This window comes from Podarcis erhardii (genome assembly GCF_964252035.2).
Source record: "Podarcis erhardii genome assembly, chromosome: 13".
Taxonomy (NCBI): Eukaryota; Metazoa; Chordata; class Lepidosauria; order Squamata; family Lacertidae; genus Podarcis; species Podarcis erhardii.
In genome coordinates, this window is record NC_138502.1 from 11654069 (window position 1) to 11674366 (window position 20298).

Consider the following 20298-nt stretch of genomic DNA (forward strand, 5'->3'; position numbering starts at 1 on the left):
TTCTCCTTCTCTGTACTTCAGATGTTTATGATGGGCTGGGGAAGTTCTCAAAATGCTTTGTGCAAGATCTGCCAACCAATAAACAGGATTATTCACTTTCACTTCACTTAGGTTTTCAGGCTATTTCCCATGTTTTCAGGCTAAATCCATTTTTGGCTTTTCTCAAACCTGCCACAAATGGTTAATCACTCATATTTGGAAGTGATCTTCTTATCAGCTTTCGATGTTGCCTGTATGACTTGGTGATCAGGCACCGTCAACTCATTTAAGCAGACCATTATTATCCCCACCACCATCATCAGTTGCAGTATGCCAGGAATAGCTGCTTACTTTCTGCAAACAAAAGGTACATTCCAACTTGAAATATGGCCCTAAATCACATTCTGTTGCGGTATATCCACAGAAGGTCCACATACCAATATGACATTGCATTGGTAGATTTGTTTTCTCATTACCAAATGATTACAGTATCAGAGTCATAACAGAGTCATAAAATAGTAACAAAAAAACATAGGTGTTTGAGATTTCTCTCATGCATGCTTCATATTTCAATAGATTAAATCCATATTCATTCAATGGAGTTTGAATCCACATTCATTCATTCATTCATGTAAGTTTTGTGTGATTTTTTGAAATGCACATAATATAAACACTTTTCCCTTTCTGAGTTTTTCAGAAAGCAATAGTAAGGGGAAAGATGAGTGTTTTGCGAGCATCTGTACAAAGAGAGATTACTTAAGCTCATTCAAAGCCCTACCCACGTGCCAACATGTCTGGACAAATTTCATTGGTAGATTTGTTTTCTCATTTCCAAACTATTTGAGTATTAGAGTCACGTTTGACCAATAAAATAGTAAAAAACAACAAACCTTAGGTGTTTGAGATTTCTCGCATGCATGCTTCATTTTTCAATGGATTTAATTCACATTCATTCAATGGAATTTGAATTCATATTTATTCATTCATGCCAGTTTTGTGTGATTTTTGACATGTACAAAATATAAACACTTTTCCCTTTCCGAGCTTTTCAGACAACAATAGTAAGGGGAAAGATGAGTGTTTCACAAGCATATGTACCAAAAGATGAAAGCCATGCCAAGAGATGACTCTACAGGGAGTCACATCCCTACCTACATGCCAACCTATCTGGACAAATTTCCTTGGTCTGTGGGTATGCAATTGATTTCTCTAAACATGCACTGTTATACAATGTGTAACTCTCCTTGCAGGCCAATGACACAACTCTACCAGCATATTCTGGCCTTGGCATTTGCTGTGAGGGAGATCAATGAAAACCCACATCTCCTTCCCAATATCACACTGGGCTTCCACATCTATAATAGCCATTTCGTTGCCAGATGGACCTATCAAGCCTCACTAGCAGTTCTTTCCAGGAAAAGCAGATTTGTTCCTAATTACAATTATGAAGCTGAGAACATTCCCATAGCTGTCATTGGGGGATCGAATTCAGATTTACGTCTCCAGATGGCCACCATCCTCCATATGTACAAGATGCCACAGGTAACAAATTTGCATTGAGCATTGGCAAAGGTGAAAATGTGTACACTCGTCTTTGATGATATCTTTTAGCTTGAATGTTGATACGTGAAATGTTGTGTACTTCACCAACTTTAAAAACTGGAGGTACATCATAGATCTCAAGGACAAAACAATTATGGCCTCAAGAGAATAGGGATTCTTGATACTGCCTGAAGCAGTTTTTTAAGAAGTGGTGATAGGTCATAGCACAATTCACTACCATTTTTCTTTTCCATTTTATCTCACCATTTGCTGTCCTTACTTTTAGCTCATCTATGGCTCTTCTCCCATGATGGAAAACAATGTGCAAACTCTTTTCTCCCACTGGATGTTCCCAGATGGGACTCATCAGTACAATGGTATACTCCAACTTCTCCTGCATTTCAGTTGGATGTGGATTGGGGTACTTTCTAAGAATGATGATACTGGAGAGCAATTTGTACAAAATATTCTTCCCATGTTTGCCCAGAGCGGTATCTGCTTTGATTTTATAGGAAGATTTCCTAAACTGAAGTTTTCTGGAGAGCTCAGTGAAATGGTGGCTGATGGTTCTGAAACAATCCGTGTTATTATGGGAAGCACTGCCAATGTTGTGGTTGTTAATGGTGAAATTGATACCATTATGGTATTGAGAATGATGCCGAAGGTTGCAGAATTACATGATATAGCAATGAATGCCACATCAAAAGTCTGGATAATGACTGTACAGATGGAATTCACCTCATTCCCCTTTCAAAGGAGTTGGGAAATTGATTTCCTCCATGGTGCTCTCTCCTTGGCAGTTTCCTCAAAGGAACCTGCAGGATTCCAGAAATTTGTTCAGATGAGAAACCCTGCCTCAGAAAGAGAAGACAGCTTTCTCCGGGTTTTTTGGGAACAGGCATTCATCTGTTCTTTCTCCAATGCTTCATTAAATAAGGAACTTGAGGAATCATGCACTGGCGAAGAGAAGGTTGACAGCCTTCCTGGTTCCGTTTTTGAAATGAGCATGACTGCCCAAAGCTACAGTGTCTACAATGCTCTATATACTGTGGCACATGCTTTGCATGCCATGCAATGCTCCAGGTTCAAAATTGGAGCAATGGCAATTGGAATGACGTTGGACTATCTGAACCAAGAAACATGGCAGGTACAATTCTGATCCCATTAATGAAAAAGTTTTACCTTATTTTTCCATGTATAAGAGGCCCCCATGTATAAGACTACTCTTACTTTATTGAATCCGAAAGTAAGAAAACGAAACCCAAAATAGAAGTGAAAATCTGGATGATCTGCAGTGGCCAGTTTGTCTTTTGGGAGGCAATTGCTTTCAGAGTTTCCAGCATGAGGTGCATGCAGCGCACCATGGTGCAGAAGCAACGTGCAGCAGCTGGGGCACCGCATGTTCCCCCTCAGTGGCAGCTGCTTCTGCGGGGAAGCAAGAAGGAGGAGGCTCCCAAGTAGGATAGGATACCGAGGAAGAGCTGGAGGAAGGCAGTGCCCCCTATGCACCAGGCCATTCCATTGAGCAAACTGAGCTGAGAAAGGTGTTCAGCGGACTGGGGGCAGGGTGGGGGGGTTGAGAGAGGAAGAGGGGGGAAAGAAGAAGGGCAAGGAGAGGTAGCTGAGGCAGCTCTCAGCAGCAGCACTGGCAGCTGCTCTGGCTCTGGTGGTCGAGCCAGTGGGATCTTCAGGAGGTGAGCCAGTCGCCAGCATGCAACCTGGAGGGGGAAGAGAAAGGGGGGGCGGCAGCAGGAGGGACTGCCTCAGCCCGCCCAAGCCAAAATCCAGGACATAAATATTTTTTAAAATCCCCTGGATGCCCATGTTCCATGTACAAGATGACCCCCAATTTTTAAACTTTTTTTTTAAATCAAAAGACCTCGTCTTATACAGGGAAAAATATGGAATATTGTTTTCTTGCGCTCAGCTAAAGGTGGCCTCTAGTTTAGCAGATCTTTAGGAAAAGCAGCCTAGGGTAGAGAGGCCTGGAAAGAACATATGTTCACAGACATCTCTACATTTGATGTTGACAATGGTGTGGAAGTGAGTTGGCAGACTGAAATTAATTGGGACAAGACCAATGCAAAGCCCGAAACTATTATTTTCTTGTATTTATGTCAGACACCTTTGTGTGTTTAATGAGCACTTACTGTTCCCAACCCTAACCATGCGGGAAGCCATCTAATTAAACTTTAATTTGATTCTGACTTGTTTTTAGGAGGTAATTTAATTATTGTTTGATTTTATACCAATGTTATATATTTGAGGTTAGCCACCCTGAGCCCGACTTCGGCCGGGGAGGGCAGGATATAAATTAAAGTTTTTTATTATTATTTATTATTATTATTTAGGATAGCCTTACTGGTCAGTTGATAAAGTTTAAATAAATTATAAACCAAAGGTCTCAGAAGTGAACTGTAATCTCAATTATCTAATAATGAATCCTTTTGTAGATCTTCACTATAGTTCCCTACCCCAAATTTAGCTCCAACACTTTCTGAGAAGTGTCTCCTTCAACAATAGTGCCGGAGAAGAAATTTCCTTTGACCGAAAGGGAGCATTAGTAGCTGGCTTTGATATTATCAACTGGGTCACATACCCAAATGAGTCCTTTCTTAGAATCAAAGTTGGAAAAATGGACCCACAGATTCCCCAAGAAAAGGGGCTCAGAATTCATGATGATGCCATCATATGGCCCAGCAGCTTCAACCAGGTAAATTCCATTTTATAGTATCTTCCGTCCTTTGCTCAATGTTAAATCTGATGTCTCCTCAGGTCTTGTCTAGATTTGGTAGAACATTCATGTAGACTTGCTTAAAAGATCCATTGCCATTACACGTTATCTGGAGCCATTTCAGCAACCTAAATAACCCTCCAAAGCAGTTATTGTAAACATGGCAGGGAACACTGGGAGATGAAAACACAGCTGAAAACCTCTGGGAACATGAATTTATGCACTGAAATGCATACTTGAATGAAAATAATTAAGCCAAATACTGACTGAATCATTACTATATTAGTAATATAATTTTAAAAAGTAATCTTTTTAAAAAGCAGGCATGTAGCATGCTTGTAATTGGAGGACCTCCAGTATTCTGGAAAAAGTTCAAGAAATATTGCTTCATGATTTTGGTCTCTAAGGTAGTGATATTGTAAGATAATGCTCACAGGAATGCAACATGCAAACTAATATGTTTTGAACCTGACCAAACAAATGTCACCATAGAAAACAAATATTAAAGCTGAAACATATGGGTGGGGGGAGTTAACACTGGAAGCAAGAAATATTGAAATATTGTATGAATCACAGAGAATTAGGACAATCAACACCTGACAGTGTTTTAAACAGACAGGCCATTGAAGCTCTCTCTCTTTCTCTCTCTCTGTATATAATTTTATTTCTAAATTTTTACAATATACAAATAAAAATAAAAATAAATCAGTCACTCTCTTATTTCAACTCTCCTTCCCTTTTTCTGTGGTACCTTGTTTATATTTTAGTTTACTGCATATCCAAATAATACCAATCTGTTATTTATCCACTATGTCGTCGTCGTCTTCTTCTTCTTCTTCTTCTTCTTCTTCTTCTTGTTTTTACTGCACGTTGTTTACATTAACCCTGCTACTGTCTTAATTTGTTTATAATAACTTTGTAAATATACTATAAATGAATTCCATTCTGTCTTAAAAATGATCTTCTTGATTTCTTATTCTTCCTGTAAGTTTTGCCATTTCTGCATAGTCCATTAGTTTCTGTAACCCTTCTTCTTTTGTTGGGACATTTTATTCTTCCCATCTTTGGGCATATAACATTCTGGCAGCATTGGTCACATACATAAATATATTAAGTAACTCTAATCCCATTACAGTGGTACCTCGGTTTACGAACAGTCCTGTTAACGAACTATTCAGTTTACGAACTCTGCAAACCAGTAAGTAGTGTTCCGGTTTGTCAACTATGCCTCAGCCAAACAGTGGAAGGGCACCAGTGGTGGGAGGCCTGATTAGAGAAAGTGTGCCTCGGTTTAAGATTGGTTTCAGTTTAAGAACAGATTTCCTAAATGGATTAAGTTTGCAAACTGAAGTACCACTGTATTCCCAAAAGAAAAGTCTCTGGTTGCTTAATAAAGGTTAACTTAAACATTTTTTTTCAACTCATTATTTATCATTTCCCTGTAGGCTTTTGCCTTATTACAAATTCACCACATACGGAAAAAGGTATCTTCTTTTTCTTTACATTTCCAACTGTTACTAGATTCAGATTTGTACATTTTTGCAAACCTATTGGGTGTTAAGTACCATCTAATCATCATTTTAATATAATCTTCCCTCACATTATAAAGAGCTGTAACTTTATATCATTATTCACAATCACTCCCATGACTGTATCTCAATATTATGACCAAAATCCATTTCACTTGTTCATCTTTTGCTTCCTATTCTAATAGCAACTTACACATTTTTGACAACACATTAACATTATATTCTAGGAGGTTTCGTTCTAATTCTCGATACATAAAAGGTGCTCTCTGAAAAAAAATGCATTTTCCTATATTATTGCCGTATTTCTAAACTGCAGATTTCACCACCTTTGCTGTGTCAGGGAGATGCAATCCCTGAAACTATTATCTTCCTTTATTTATGTACAGACACCACCTCCTTCTGTGTGCAGTGAGAATTGTCATTTAGGTTACAGTCGGACCAAGAAGGAAGGGAAGCCTTCTTGCTGCTACGATTGTCTTCCATGTCCAGAAGGGAAGATCTCAAACCAGAAGGGTAGGAGATAAACTGTGAACTCTTCAAAAGCTATATCAGGATCTTGCTTGATCTCACCACTGAGATTTGTATTTGGTGTACATATGTGAATAGCAGGGGAGGGATGGGATTGGGTAGGAAATTTATCTGAACCAGGCATTTTATTTATGTATTTATTCATAAAAACCACTTGCATAGCGCAAATTCATTAAAAATATCAAATTAGTTACAACAACATTGCTAAGAGGCAAATGTTAGGAATAAAACTTCAGACCTCTAGACTGCTACCTTCTTGACATTGACCCAGGTGTAGATTGCTTGGTAATCCAAGCTGAGTGTTACTTCTAAATATGAGGATATCTCTTTTACAACTGCTCTAGGCATCATAATTAAAGGCTCTACAGTACATAATTTCTGCCAATCATGGCAAAGCAGATTTCCATGTATATAACTCTGTCTTTTCTTTTTCAGACATGGATGATTGTTTTGAATGTCCTGGGAACCAATATCCAAACCATTTCCAGGATGGATGCCTTCCAAAACAAATAACTTTCTTGTCTTATGGAGAACCTTTGGGCATAATTTTGTCCTCTTTGGCTCTCTCCTTTTCTCTCCTCACTGCTTTGGTTCTTGGAATATTCCTGAAGCACATGGATACTCCCATAGTCAAGGCCAACAACCGGGACCTCACCTACACTCTCCTCATCTCCCTCTTGCTTTCCTTCCTTTGTGTTTTGCTATTCATTGGCCAGCCTGGAGCACTGACATGCCTCCTTCGACAAAGTGCTTTTGGCATGATCTTCTCTGTGGCAGTTTCTTGCATATTGGCCAAAACCATCATTGTGGTTCTGGCTTTCATGGCCACCAAGCCCGGATCCAAGATGAGGAGATGGGTGGGAAAACCGTTGTCCAACACCATTGTTCTTTCATGCTCTCTTTTTCAAGCCACCATTTGTACTGTGTGGCTGGCAACTTCTCCCCCATTCCCTGATTTGGACATGCATACAATGATCAAAGAAATGGTTCTGCTCTGTAATGAGGGGTCAGTCCTTATGTTTTATTTTGTGTTGGGCTACATGGGCTTCTTGGCTTCTGTCAGCTTTATGGTGGCTTTTCTTGCTCGGAGGTTGCCTGACAGCTTTAATGAAGCCAAGTTCATTACATTCAGCATGCTGGTCTTCTGCAGTGTTTGGCTGTCCTTTGTCCCAACCTACCTGAGCACAAAAGGAAAATACATGGTGGCTGTGGAGATCTTCTCCATCTTGGCCTCCAGTTTGGGCTTACTGGGGTGCATCTTTTTTCCCAAATGCTATATTATTTTACTGAGGCCTGAACTGAATACCAAGGAACAGTTAATTAGAACAACAAAGAATCAGCCTAGCTGACCTAACTGAAGCCCATTGCATTCAAATGTCTTTTATTAGTAATGAGTGACATACCCTCCAAGATCACAGAAAGCTTCTGTTAGAGAATGGGCCTTGATTTCCATGTATTTCATTTTATTATTACAGCTCTTTATTTAATTTTTATTCCACCCTTCTGCCAAAGATTATAGAAAAATGCACAACAGAAAAATGCAAAATGAGAACACAAAGTATATAATAAACATCAGTCAATAGCCTCTTTATAGAGAAGCATCTTTTTCTCATGCCTAAAGATATGTAACAAAGGTGCCAGGCAGGCTTCCCTGGGGAGAGCATTTCACAAATGGAGAGTCATCACAGTCTTGCACTGCCACTTTCTCAAGGGACGGGCCTCAGATGATGATAGCAGGGTCCAGATTGGTTCATATGGAGAGATGTGATCCTTGAGGTATTGCCATCCTGAGCCATTTAAGGCTTTATAGGTCAAATGGCACTTTCCCCCAAAGTACCTTAATTGAGAGTTTTCAACATAAAATACAATAAAAACCAATCTAATCTAAAAAAGGAAGAAAGATGAGTAAATATAAGAGAATAAAAAGCAAGAAATAAAAAGTTGTCAAGAGTTATAGTTCATTTTTTAATCTTTCTAAGTACCGTATTTTTTGCTCTATAAGACTCACTTTTTCCCTCCTAAAAAGTAAGGGGAAATGTGTGTGCGTTTTATGGAGTGAATGCAGACTGCGCAGCTATCACAGAAGCCAGAACAGCAAGAGGGACCGCTGCTTTCACTGAGCAGCGATCCCTCTTGCTGTTCTGGCTTCTGAGATTCAGAATATTTTTTTTCTTGTTTTCCTCCTCCAAAACCTAGGTGCATCTTGTGGCCTGGTGCGTCTTAGAGAGCGAAAAATACGGTAATCAATCACTCGTGCTTCCTGAGAAGAATTCCAACCTGTAAGATTAATCTACTTTACAACCATCAAAAAATAAATATCACCTTTGTGCTGTTTAATTGCCAGATAATTTGTCCAATTAACATTTCTTTCCTATTTCTATAATAATTAAAAGATTGAGGGTGCAGACCTGAAGCTTTTTAATTAAAAAGTGGTTTATGCAGTGTCAAGCTGATGAAACAATCCTTGTTCTGGGTTCCTTCACATCCCTCAGAAATATTCTCTTTTCCCCAGGACAAATGACAGGTGCCTCTTCAGAACACCTGAGGGCATACTAATTCTGAGGGGTTGGGGGATAGATAGTCAGACTGACAGCCTGACTATCTCTTATCACTCTTCACTAGCAGAGAACTAGTGGGGGAGCACCTCGGTCAGACATTCCTCAAACCAGAATCCCCTGCCCTCTTTTGGAGGGAGAGTTTCTCCTCTACCAGCCACCCCCACTGAATTTTACTTACTTCTACAAGCCCCAAATATGCAGATACCTCTCTTTTGTTTGTTGAGGTATGTGTGATTTGGATACAGAATAATTAGAATGGCCCATCCCAAGTTCAGCATTAGAGGGAAAGGTGCATAATACATTCTCTCAGAGTTTCTGCCTAGTTAACATTTGTGTCTGAAATTCAGATGCTGACAGCAGATGTCCTTGTAGTTCCACTCAGCTACAAGGTAAACATCAGACTCTGCCCTACCTCTGTCCCCACTTTGAGTCCTGGTCTCTTCCTGCAGGAAAATGAGGTGATAAAATCATCAGGTGGCAGGATGGATTATGCCACTTCAGAATGAAGGTAGGGGATACCATTTATGAATGCTCCCTGATGTAAAACAAACAAGTGATAAACCTCCCAATGCATCGTGGTTCTAGGCTTGCCCTCTCTCTGATACGCAAGTTTTGCACCATCAGGAAGACTCATTTCTGTTTTTGCTTTGCAACATTTCCATGCTATCCGTGTTTTCAAATACACCTCCATTTCTCCAATCTCTTCAACAACTTCCCCGCAGCCTCTTTCATCTGATCATTCCTCAGAGAATAGATCAGAGGATTGAGGAAAGGTGTGATAGCAGTGTAGAAGAGTGTTGCTGCCTTTGTCACATCTGAGTGGCTTTCTCCACCTGGAGCAGCTAAGTATACTCCTGCCACAGAACCATAGAAAATACTCACCACTACTAGATGGAACGATACGGTGGAGAAAGCCTTCCTACGACTGCCTTGGTTAGAGGTTTTCATCAGTGTGAAAACCACAGTGCCATAGGACAGCAGAATGCAAAATAAGTTGCCTAAAACCATAACATTCACAAAAACCTGGTGGATGAGAGGAGAATTTCCAAGTGGGGGGCAGGCAAGAGACAGGAGTGGCCCCGGATCACACAACAAATGGTTGATGATGTTGGGTCCACAGAAGGACATCCTGGAGATCACAGTTACTGGGACAATGTTCCACAGGAAGCCAAGGATCCAGCAAGCAGCCATCAGAGCACAGCAGGCATCCTGGGACATAATTTGTGGGTAGTGCAGTGGGTGGCATATTGCCAAGTACCTGTCCAATGCCATGGCTGAGAGGAATAAGCATTCTGTTGCACCAAGCGAGAAAAAGATGTAGAACTGGAAGAAGCAAGCCTGGAAAGAGATCGTCCAATGAGAGGACACCAGATCAAAGAGCATGCGAGGTACCGTGGCACTCATGTAGCACATCTCCAGCCAGGAGAAGGTGCTTAGAAGGAGATACATGGGAAGTCGTGACAAGTGCGAGTCTAGAACCACCAGTGTGATAATGGTCAGATTCTCGGCCAAAGTGAGCACATAAAGAACAGTCAAAAAAAGGAGCAGCAGCAAACGCTTCACCTGTCCACCTCCAAATCCCAGCAAAATGAATTCTGTGACTTCAGTTTCATTGGCCAGTTCCATCTTCAATTGAATAATAATAATAATAATAATAATAATAATAATAATAATAATAATAATTTATTTATACCCTGCCCATCTGGCTGGGCAGCTCCCAAAAGAATATTAAAAACACAATAAAACATCAAACATTCAAAGCTTCCCTAAACAGGGCTGCCTTCAGATGTCTTCTAAAAGTTGCATAGTTCTTTATCTCCTTAACGTCTGGTGGGAGGACATTCCACAGGGCGGGCACCACTACCGAGAAGGCCCTCTGCCTGGTTCCCTGTAACCTCACTTCTTGCAGTGAGGGAACCGCCAGAAGGCCCTTGGAGCTGGACCTCAGTGTCCAGGCTAAATGATGGGGGTGGAGATGCTCCTTCAAATATACTGGGCTGATGCCGGTGAGGGCTTTAAAGTTCAGCACCAACACTTTGAATTGTGCTCGGAAACATACTGGGAGTCAATGAAGGTCTTTCAGCATTATATGGTCTCGGCGGCCACTCAGTCACCAGTCTAGCTGCCACATTCTGGATTAGTTGTAGTTTCCAGGTCACCTTCAAAGATAGCCCCACGTAGAGCACATTGCAGTAGTCCAAGCGGGAGATAACCAGAGTAAGCACCACTCTGGAAAGACAGTCTCACCCTAACAGAAAGATTTACATAACATAACAGAGAGATTTACATATACCAAAAGGAAGTAACATCTGCCTTCCTGCCTATCACAGCTGTGAGACTTTGCCTGTTTAAGAGTCATTCTTAACAAAGTACGACGCTGCTGCCTGGTGTGCAGTGTAAAACTATGCATGCTTTTGCAAAAGTAAGTCCTGCTGTATTGATTTGTGTCATTTCCAAGTAACAACTAATCCACACCCTGCATAAAACATAATTAAACTGTGGAACTCACTCCTATAGCTGTCAACTTTTCCCTTTTTTTGAGGAATCCTATTTGGAATAAAGGAATTTCCTTTTTAAAAAGGGAAACATTGACAGCTATGCTCACTCCTACAGAAGGCAATGAGAGTCCACCAAACTATACCCCTTTAAAAGAAAAATAGACCAATTAGTGGAGGACAAGGCTATCAACAAGGCTATCCATTCTTAAGGAAATCAGCCCTGAGTGCTCACTGGAAGGACAGATCCTGAAGCTGAGGCTCCAATACTTTGGCCACCTCATGAGGAGAGAAGACTCCCTGGAAAAGACCCTGATGTTGGGAAAGATGGAGGGCACAAGGAGAAGGGGATGACAGAGGACAAGTTGGTTGGACATGTTCTCGAAGCTACCAGCATGAGTTTGACCAAACTGCAGGAGGCAGTGGAAGACAGGAATGCCTGCCATCCTCTGGTCCATGGGGTCACGAAGAGTTGGACACGACTAAACGACTAAACAACAACAAGGCTATCAACAGCTACCAGCCACTATAGCTGCATTCTACTTCCATTGTCAAAGGCATTATGACTGTGAATGCCAGTTTCTGGCAACTGCAGTTAGGCAAAGTGCTGCTGCACTCATGTCCAGCTTGCAGGCGTCCCACAGACTTCTTCTCGGCCACTGTGGGAAAATGGTGCTGCACCAGAGAGGCCATGGCCTTATCCAGCAGGCTTGTCTTGTGTTCTTATCCTTTTATGCTTGATAATGACATGTTGCCCTTGTACCCTGCACTCTTCCAAGCATTTTGGACAAACGGTCTCAAAAATACACAGGTGTGGAACAGCCTTTGCTTGAAAGCAAGCACAGTAGGACTTCTTTTGTTTCTCCACAACACAATACAGAAACAGCTACCAAGTTTCCCATACTGGAACAAACTCATGAAAAGCAAACAGATGCAAAATAAGATCAGAGGAAGATCAAAGGAACAGTGAGTGAAGAGGTTTTCGATGCTGAATCAAATCCTTACCGGCCCAATCTGGCCAATGGTTGCACCTATTCAGATCCATCCTTCTAATATTCTTACCTCTTCTCCCATTTGACTTATATGGCACCTCAGTAACATTCCATGTCTTGATCCACCACCCTGAAGGCATCTCATATATGTTGTGTCATAAACCAAGAGAAGTATGTTGTTCCACGTGTTTTACAGTGGGACTTGGCAAGAAGAATGAATGGGCCTGTGCACAGAACAAAGGTTGAATGCATCTGATATATATATATATATATATATATATATATATATATATATATATGCTTTCGTAGATTTTCACGGGTACAGGAATGCAGGTTTTGGTGTCCTCGGGTGTCTTCCCGTGTAAAAGTTGGGGTGTCTAGGCGACGTTTCGACGAGGTCTCACTCGTCATCTTCAGGCTGGTGCTTTCGGCTTCTTGTTACTGGAACAGAGCAGGAACTCAGTGTTTGAGTTCCTATAAATATTGTAGAGGGGGTGTGGTGTATAGCCTCCAATGTTCTGGGCAGAGAGGAAGTTCCCAGGCTAGTGTGCCTTTTCTTCTTTTGTTCCTTAATTACTTGAGAGATATCTTGAGTGATTTCTTGAGTGATATCCTGAGTACCACTTAGGTGGGTCATTAGGTGTGGATTAGTTGTTAAAGTCTTTGTGTCTTGACCTCTTGAACTTTGTGAAGAGTTTTCCTGAGAAGATGGCTGTACTGTACTTAGTTGTGCTCTGGCTTGGCTTCGTGTATAGGGGCGAGCTGTGGTTTTGTGGCTTGTGTCAGCCAGATCTGTGTAGGGATTGCAGGGGGGTGCAGCATCCGGAGGTGCCACCATGGATTGGCTACTGGATGGTGTCTGTAATTCATCTGTGGAGAGGGTCTGGGTTTGGGTCTGGTGTGGTTGATTGGTGTTGGCGTTCTGTGTGCCTCTGGATCTGGTGTCAGTTTTTGTGGGGAGGGCTAATTTCCAGATGTCTGGCAAGCGGGATGTGTCGTCACGCTTGTTCATGTTGTGAGGGTGTTTCTCTATCTCGATGGCTTCCATGATTATTCTCTTGTGGTGATGTTCCGTGTTAAAGAGCAATTTGGAATCTGCAAAATTAATTTCGTGTCCTGTTTCTTTCATGTGTTGGAAAAGAGAGGAAGTTTTTTCTTCTTTTTTGACGGCATTCTTGTGTTCTGCGATACGTGCATTTATTCGTCTGTTTGTTTGTCCAATGTACGTGGCTGGGCAGACTTTGCAGGGTATTTCATAGATCCCTTGGTTTTTCCAACTGGATTTTATCCTTGGGGTTTCTGAGGATATTGGCTATTTTTTGGTTGGTGCAAAAGGCTGTTTTGATATTGTGTTTATGGAGGATTTTGCTAATTTTATCTGTAGTGCCCTTGATATAAGGAAGGAGGGCCATGCCATTGTTTTCTTCTGTGTCTTGGTTTTTGGGGGGTGTTTCCTTTTGGATTAGCTTCGTAATCCTGTTTTGCTGGTATCCATTGGCAATTAACACGTTTGAGAGATTCTGTAACACGTTTGAGAGATTCTGTAATTCTGGAACTTCCTCTCTGCCCAGAACATTGGAGGCTATACACCACACCCCCTCTACAATATTTATAGGAACTCAAACACTGAGTTCCTGCTCTGTTCCAGTAACAAGAAGCCGAAAGCACCAGCCTGAAGATGACGAGTGAGACCTCGTCGAAACGTCGCCTAGACACCCCAACTTTTACACGGGAAGACACCCGAGGACACCAAAACCTGCATATATATATATATATATATATATATATATATATATATATATATATGGTGGCTCATGGAAATGAGTCCTTCAAGAACAATGTCATTAGTATCCACCCAAACAACAGCTCTTTGGAGACTGATTGCCTCCCTCTGAAGCACTAGAGAGCCTCCTCGGGTAATTGGTGTTTTCCTGGGTTCTGCAAAGGGATTTATTAGAACAACCAAATGAATATAGTGTGTTATGGAGTCTCAAGCTGATAGAGGCACTTGATTGACTTTCTTTTACAGTGGTACCTCAGGTTAAAGATGCTTCAGGTTACAGACACTTCAGGTTATAGATTCCGCTAACCCAGAAATAGTACCTCGGGTTAAGAACTTTGCTTCAGGTTGAGAACAAAAATCGCACAACGGCAGCGCGGCAGCAGTGGGAGGCCCCAGTAGTTAAAGTGGTGCTTCAGGTTAAGAACAGTTTCAGGTTAAGAACGGACCTCCAGAACAAATTAAGTTCTTAACCCAAGGTACCACTGTATTTCCTTCTCTTACTGCAAGGTTGGCTAAACTGTGGGCCTCCAGCTGTTCCTGGACTCCCATCATCCCTGGACTTTGGCCATGCTGGTTGGGGTTGATGGGAGCTGGAGGCTAGCAGCATCAGGAATATGGCAGTCCTGCTATCCCCGTCCAACTGCATCAGGAATCTTCTGATTTGTTTGTTTGTTTGTTTGTTTGTTTGTTTGTTTGTTTGTTTACTTACTTATTTATTTTAAAGCATGATCATCACCCATTTAATGTGTGTTTGGGAAAACACTTTGTGCTTTAGTGTGGATATTGGGGAGAAGTGAACTTTATACAGAACCAGCAAATAATAAGAGATGGTCTATTACTGATGTGAGCCAGAATTTTTGGGGAGGGGGGTGGGGTTGAGATAAATAAGGCAATGGTTTTGAAAAGGAAAGGCAATTTGATGGAGGGAGAGCTAATATTCTTCTACTCTTCCTTCCTCCCTTTGGAAAGGACTACATGTAAGGATGGACAAATTTGTCATGTTTGGTTTGTCATTTTTCCAATCTTAAATTCAGTTAACATTTCCAAAGCTTTGTGTGGTTTTCCTTTTTAAAGAAAAAGGGAAACAAAGAAATCCTGTTAAAAGTAATCATCAGTATTTTGGGAGTATTTCTCTTTATACACCCTAATTAGGGAGGGGGGTACCCCAAAATAGCCACATGATTCCTGAACATGCCCAGTGCCCACAGGATGTTGTGAGGAAAGAAAAAGGAAAAAAGAAAAGTGTTACGGTAACTGGGAGAGGGAGAAATGGAGAGCTGGATGTGGAAGAAGTGAGTGTGAAGGGCTTTATATCCAATGCTATTCCTAGTCAGGGAAAATGCATTGAAATTAATGAACATGATGATAGCCTCACCGATACTTTCATTGGCCCATGTCTAGAAAGCTCAGGTCCATGAGGTTTTCTGCTTGTCTTCTGCTTTCTAGGTCTGGATCCAAGCATTTTCCCACTTGTCTCACTGCTTACCCCAGGGAATTCAGCTCCTCCCCACTGAATCAGAGTGTACGTCAATCTGCGGAAAACCTGACTGACGTTTTCTCTGATTCAATGGAAAAAAGCAGGTTTTCCCAAGGGAAAGAAGTGGGACAACCGCTCACCCACTCACTGTTATCAGCTGGCACCGACCCCTTGATTTGCACCCCTGCCAAGCCAATCCCCCCTCACTCACTCTGGGATACTTGCTAACTGATAAGGCAGAGCTTTCAAGGCTTCCACCATCATCTACATGTCACATTTTTGTGACCGCCCCCCACATTACTTCCAGTCATGGCTGCTTCTGCTGCTTATACAACCAACATGGAAAGGCTCATGCAGAGTAGGAACACAGGTGGCGCTGTGGTCTAAACCACTGAGCCTCTTGGGCTTGTGATCAGAAGGTCAGCAGTTCGAATCCATGTGACGGAGTGTGCTCCTGTTGCTTTGTCCCAGCTTCTGCCAACCTAGCTGTTTGAAAGCACTCCAGTGCAAGTAGATAAAAAGGTACCACTGTGGCATTTGCATGTGCTCTGGCTTCCATCATGGTGTTCCATTGCACCAGAAGTGGTTTAGTCATGCTGGTTCCATGACCCAGAAAGCTGTGTGTAGACAAACGCCACCTCCCTCAGCCTGAAAAGCAAAATGAGTACCGTATCCCATAGTCGCCTTTGACTGGACTTAAATGTATAGGGGCTCATGCATAACAGGGGGTATTGGTAGGGTAGGCCTAAGGAAGTATAAAACCTTTAGAAAAACAAACAAAATGTTAAGGCACCCTCTGTAGGGTTTTGGTGGTTGTGTATATGTATATGTAGCAATATTAGAGTAATCAATGTAAAGTATAATATGTGAATTAAAGTAGGTGTCAGGTTGGGAGGTGGTGAACATGTGCTTGGAATAGTGAAAGCGATAGGATAGGAGAAGAGATTAGAGTTTGGCAGTGGAGAGAAGTGACAGAATGTGGTCAATATGCATGAAATGTTGACCAGTTGTTGCAGTGGAATAGAGATAGGGAATGGAATAGACCATTCTTGTCCAAATTGTAAACATCTTATCATTATCTCTCTCATTGCAGGGCTGGATATCTTGGTTTGTTGTTTGTTTTCAATATTCCTTCTCTCCTTTTTCTTGCAAAAAGTCAATGTGTCTGTCAGGATGCTGTCAGCAGCTCCCAGCTGCTTGCCCAAGAAAGTGGAAAGACAAGGAAAAGTTTTTTATCGTCCTTTTTTATTTAAATATTACAGAGAGAGGCTACATAATCCAGCCACTTGGAAAATGGCATTGTCCACCCCCACCCCACCCCCATCTCTCCCACTTCCTCATTTGTCACTTCTACTGGTGCTGCTATGTGCCCTCTGTCTTTGAGCTCTTTGATCTCCAACTATTAAGGTTCGCCAGGTTATGGGATATGAGGGGTCAGGAATGGTTTCTAAATGCACCATGTCAGCCAGCTGCCGTTCCAGTCCTGTCTCCTCCTCTTCCATTATTTCCCAACTTCCCCCCCCCCCCCATCTGCCTCTGGAAGGGTCAGGATAGGGAGGCAGTTGCCATCATTCCTCCTCTACCCAGTCCCAGACATTATCCATGCTGACCCACAAAAAAACCCCAAGTTCACATTAAATCCATACCTTTTGATCAGCTTCACATTGATCTCACAAAACAGCATGCAAGCTTTTGAGAGACAGAAGAGCAGTAGGTTGGAGTGGGTAGAGTGAAAGGTTGGCTGATGTTGGAGCCATAGAGACTTCCCTTAATCATAGTCCTAAAACGGCTAAGGATGCTTTTACACAATCAGCTTTCTCTTCACCAGTCCTATCTTCCTCCTCTGCAACCTGCCCACTGCCTCCTTCACCTGATTATTCCTCAAACAATAGATCAAAGGATTCAGAAATGGTGTAATTGCAGTAAAGAACAGTGTTACTACTTTAGTAACATGTGATTGACTTTCTCCACTTGGAACTACATACATCCCAGCCACCGTGCCATAGAAAAGGGTGACCACCACTAGGTGGAAGGATATGGTGGAGAAGGCTTTCATGCGACTGCCTCGTCTAGAAGACTTCATCAGCGTGAGAATCACAGCACCATAGGATAGCACAACAAAGAACAGGTTGCCTAGAACAATGAGACCATCCACAGAAAACTGGCAGATAATGGGAATGTTTCCAACAGGAGGGCAAGCCAGTGAGAGAATTGGCCCTGGATCACACACAAAGTGGTCAATGATGTTGGGGCCACAGAAGGACAACCTGGAGATCAAAATAACTGGACCAATGTGCCATAGAAAGCCCAAAACCCAACAAGTGGCCACCAAGACATAGCAGGACTTGTGGGACATCATTTGTGGGTAACGCAGTGGGTGGCAGATAGCCAAGTACCGATCCAAAGCCATGGCTGACAGGAAGAAGCACTCTGTGTGGCCAAGAGAGAAGAAGATGTAGAACTGAAGGAAGCACTCATGGAAGGAGATGATGCCACATGGGAATGCCAGGTCAAAGAGCATACGGGGCACAGTGGTGGAGACGTAGCATATCTCTAGCAAGGAGAAATTGCTCAACAGGATGTACATGGGTAGCCGGGCCAGTTGGACATCTGCATGGACCAGTGTGATTATGGTGATGTTCTCAGCCAAAGTGAGGATGTAGAGCAGAGCAAAAATGGCAAGCAGCAAGTGCCGCTTCTGCTGCCCAATTTGAAAGCCCAGCAAAATGAATTCCTCAACTGTGCTGCTATTGGTGAACTCCATCTTGAATGAAAGAAGTGCTATCACAAACACTCAATAAGTGGTGTACATAATACCATTGTCAATAACACAAGGATAAAATCAGTGAAACTTAAAAACAAATGTTGGTAGCCAATATATAGGTACACGGCGTATTCTAGGCTGGGACAAAAATAGTGTTATTATGTAATCTTAAGGATTTGATTAATAGCACTGATCTTTAATTATTAGGAATAAAATCATATGGAGAGATGCCTTCTACCAAGACAGACCACTGGTTCATCTTCCTCAGTGTTGTCCACACTGTTTTGAAGCAGCTCTTGAGGTTTTCAGTCAGGGGTCTCTCTCTCCAAGTCCTAATTGAAGATTATATGGCTTGAACCTGAGTCCCGCTGCATGTCAAACAGCTGCTCTGTCGCTGAGCCAAGGCACTTACAGTATTCTAAACTTACCTACGTCTGCTAAAATGTGTAGTGGTGGAAACTAGAAGAAAAGTTACTCCACTGTTATCAGAATGGTATGTCAGATTATGGAATAACTGAATACTTGTTACTTCCGCTCTGGCAGATTCTCTCTTGTGGTGGTGGTGTTGATCTGTAAGCTTCTCTGGGACCCTCTAGGGTAGAAATCGTACAAAAAGAAAAATCAGTAAATAATAGTAATTAGTAAATCAGTAAATAATAGTAATTATTTACTAATAGTAAATATTTACTAATAGTAATTAGTAAATCAGTAAATAATAGTAATTATTCTCTCACACATCTGATACTTTATAATGGTGTATCAACATTCCCTCCCCATAATCTTATCTCTTGTGAAGAGATGCATCCCTCTGTGTTTCTCACTCCAATCTATTTTGCCTTAGTAAAGGTTTCCATTTCTTTACCTGAACAGCATGCAAGGGGTCAATCCATCCAGCAGAAGGCTCACCACAATTGTGTGTTTGCAGTGTGTGTTGTGTGTGAAAGAAGTACCTAGTTGCTTCTGGTATGTCTCAGCTGTGACACTGTGTGTGTTGGGTGGAAAGATATGGTTGTTCTGCCTGTGGACCAAAGCTTGGGTGCTGGTGTTATTTATTCAACAGCCCTTGGGGACGTGTGTCTCAGGAATATTACCATTGTCTACCAAAACAGACTGTCTTTGAGGACACGCCATCTTAATATGCTGTAGTGAAACACAGGAAATTTCCACAGGTAGTTAATTGTCTGTTGTTTTGAGCTGAAGATGCCAAATTGTTCAGGGTGTTAGAAACAGGATTGTGAGGAGTTCCCAAGGGGTCTCATAAAAACAAAGGAAAGTGTATTAAGAGAGAAAAGGTAAATAAGTGTAAAGTGAGGCATAACTTCACATACACACTCCCGTATTTTCATCCCATAGGATACTCCGTCCCATAGGACGCACCTAGTTTTTTGGGGGGAGCTTGTGGGGCTGGAACTGGGGAGAAGCTCTGTTTCAGGGTGCCCCGCGCACCGGGGGGCAGGCTGCTATCCCGCAGGGCTCCCCACGCTGCGGATGTCTGCCCGGTGCGAGGGGAGCTCTGCTTCAGGGCACCCCTCGCGCCGGGCGGCGGGCTGCTATCCGCAGCCTAGGGAGCCCTGCAGAACTCCCACGGGCTCCCCAGGCTTGCTGATAGCTTCCTGAAGCCTGGAGAGCGAGAGGGTCACCGACCCCTCTCGCTCTCCAAGCTTCAGCGAAAGCCTGTATTCGCCCCATAGGATGCACACAGATTTCCCCTTCATTTTTGGAGGGGGAAAAGTGCGTCCTATAGGGAGAAAAATACAGTAATTAGGTCTGGATTGGCAGGAACTGACCAGGAAAGAGATTTTGGTCTTGTAAAAGGCAGATTCATGAAATTGCAGTATGTGGCAGTTGTGAAAAGGGAATTTCATGTTAGGGGTCATTATGAAAGGGATTGAAAGTACGGTAAATCTGTCCAAATCA

The 20298-nt window shown here is 42.2% G+C and overlaps 1 protein-coding gene across 1 annotated transcript; it reads right to left on the bottom strand.

Annotated features, from left to right (window-relative positions):
* Positions 1–3208: 3208 nt before the first annotated feature.
* LOC309326887 (olfactory receptor 11G2-like) lies at positions 3209–18381 on the bottom strand (the record flags this gene model as incomplete). The annotated part of the gene is made up of 3 exons (XM_081835919.1): positions 3209–3239; positions 9961–10193; positions 18079–18381. The coding sequence occupies 3 exons, from the start codon at positions 18379–18381 to the stop codon at positions 3209–3211; spliced, it is 567 nt and encodes a 188-aa protein (XP_081692045.1).
* Positions 18382–20298: the final 1917 nt, after the last annotated feature.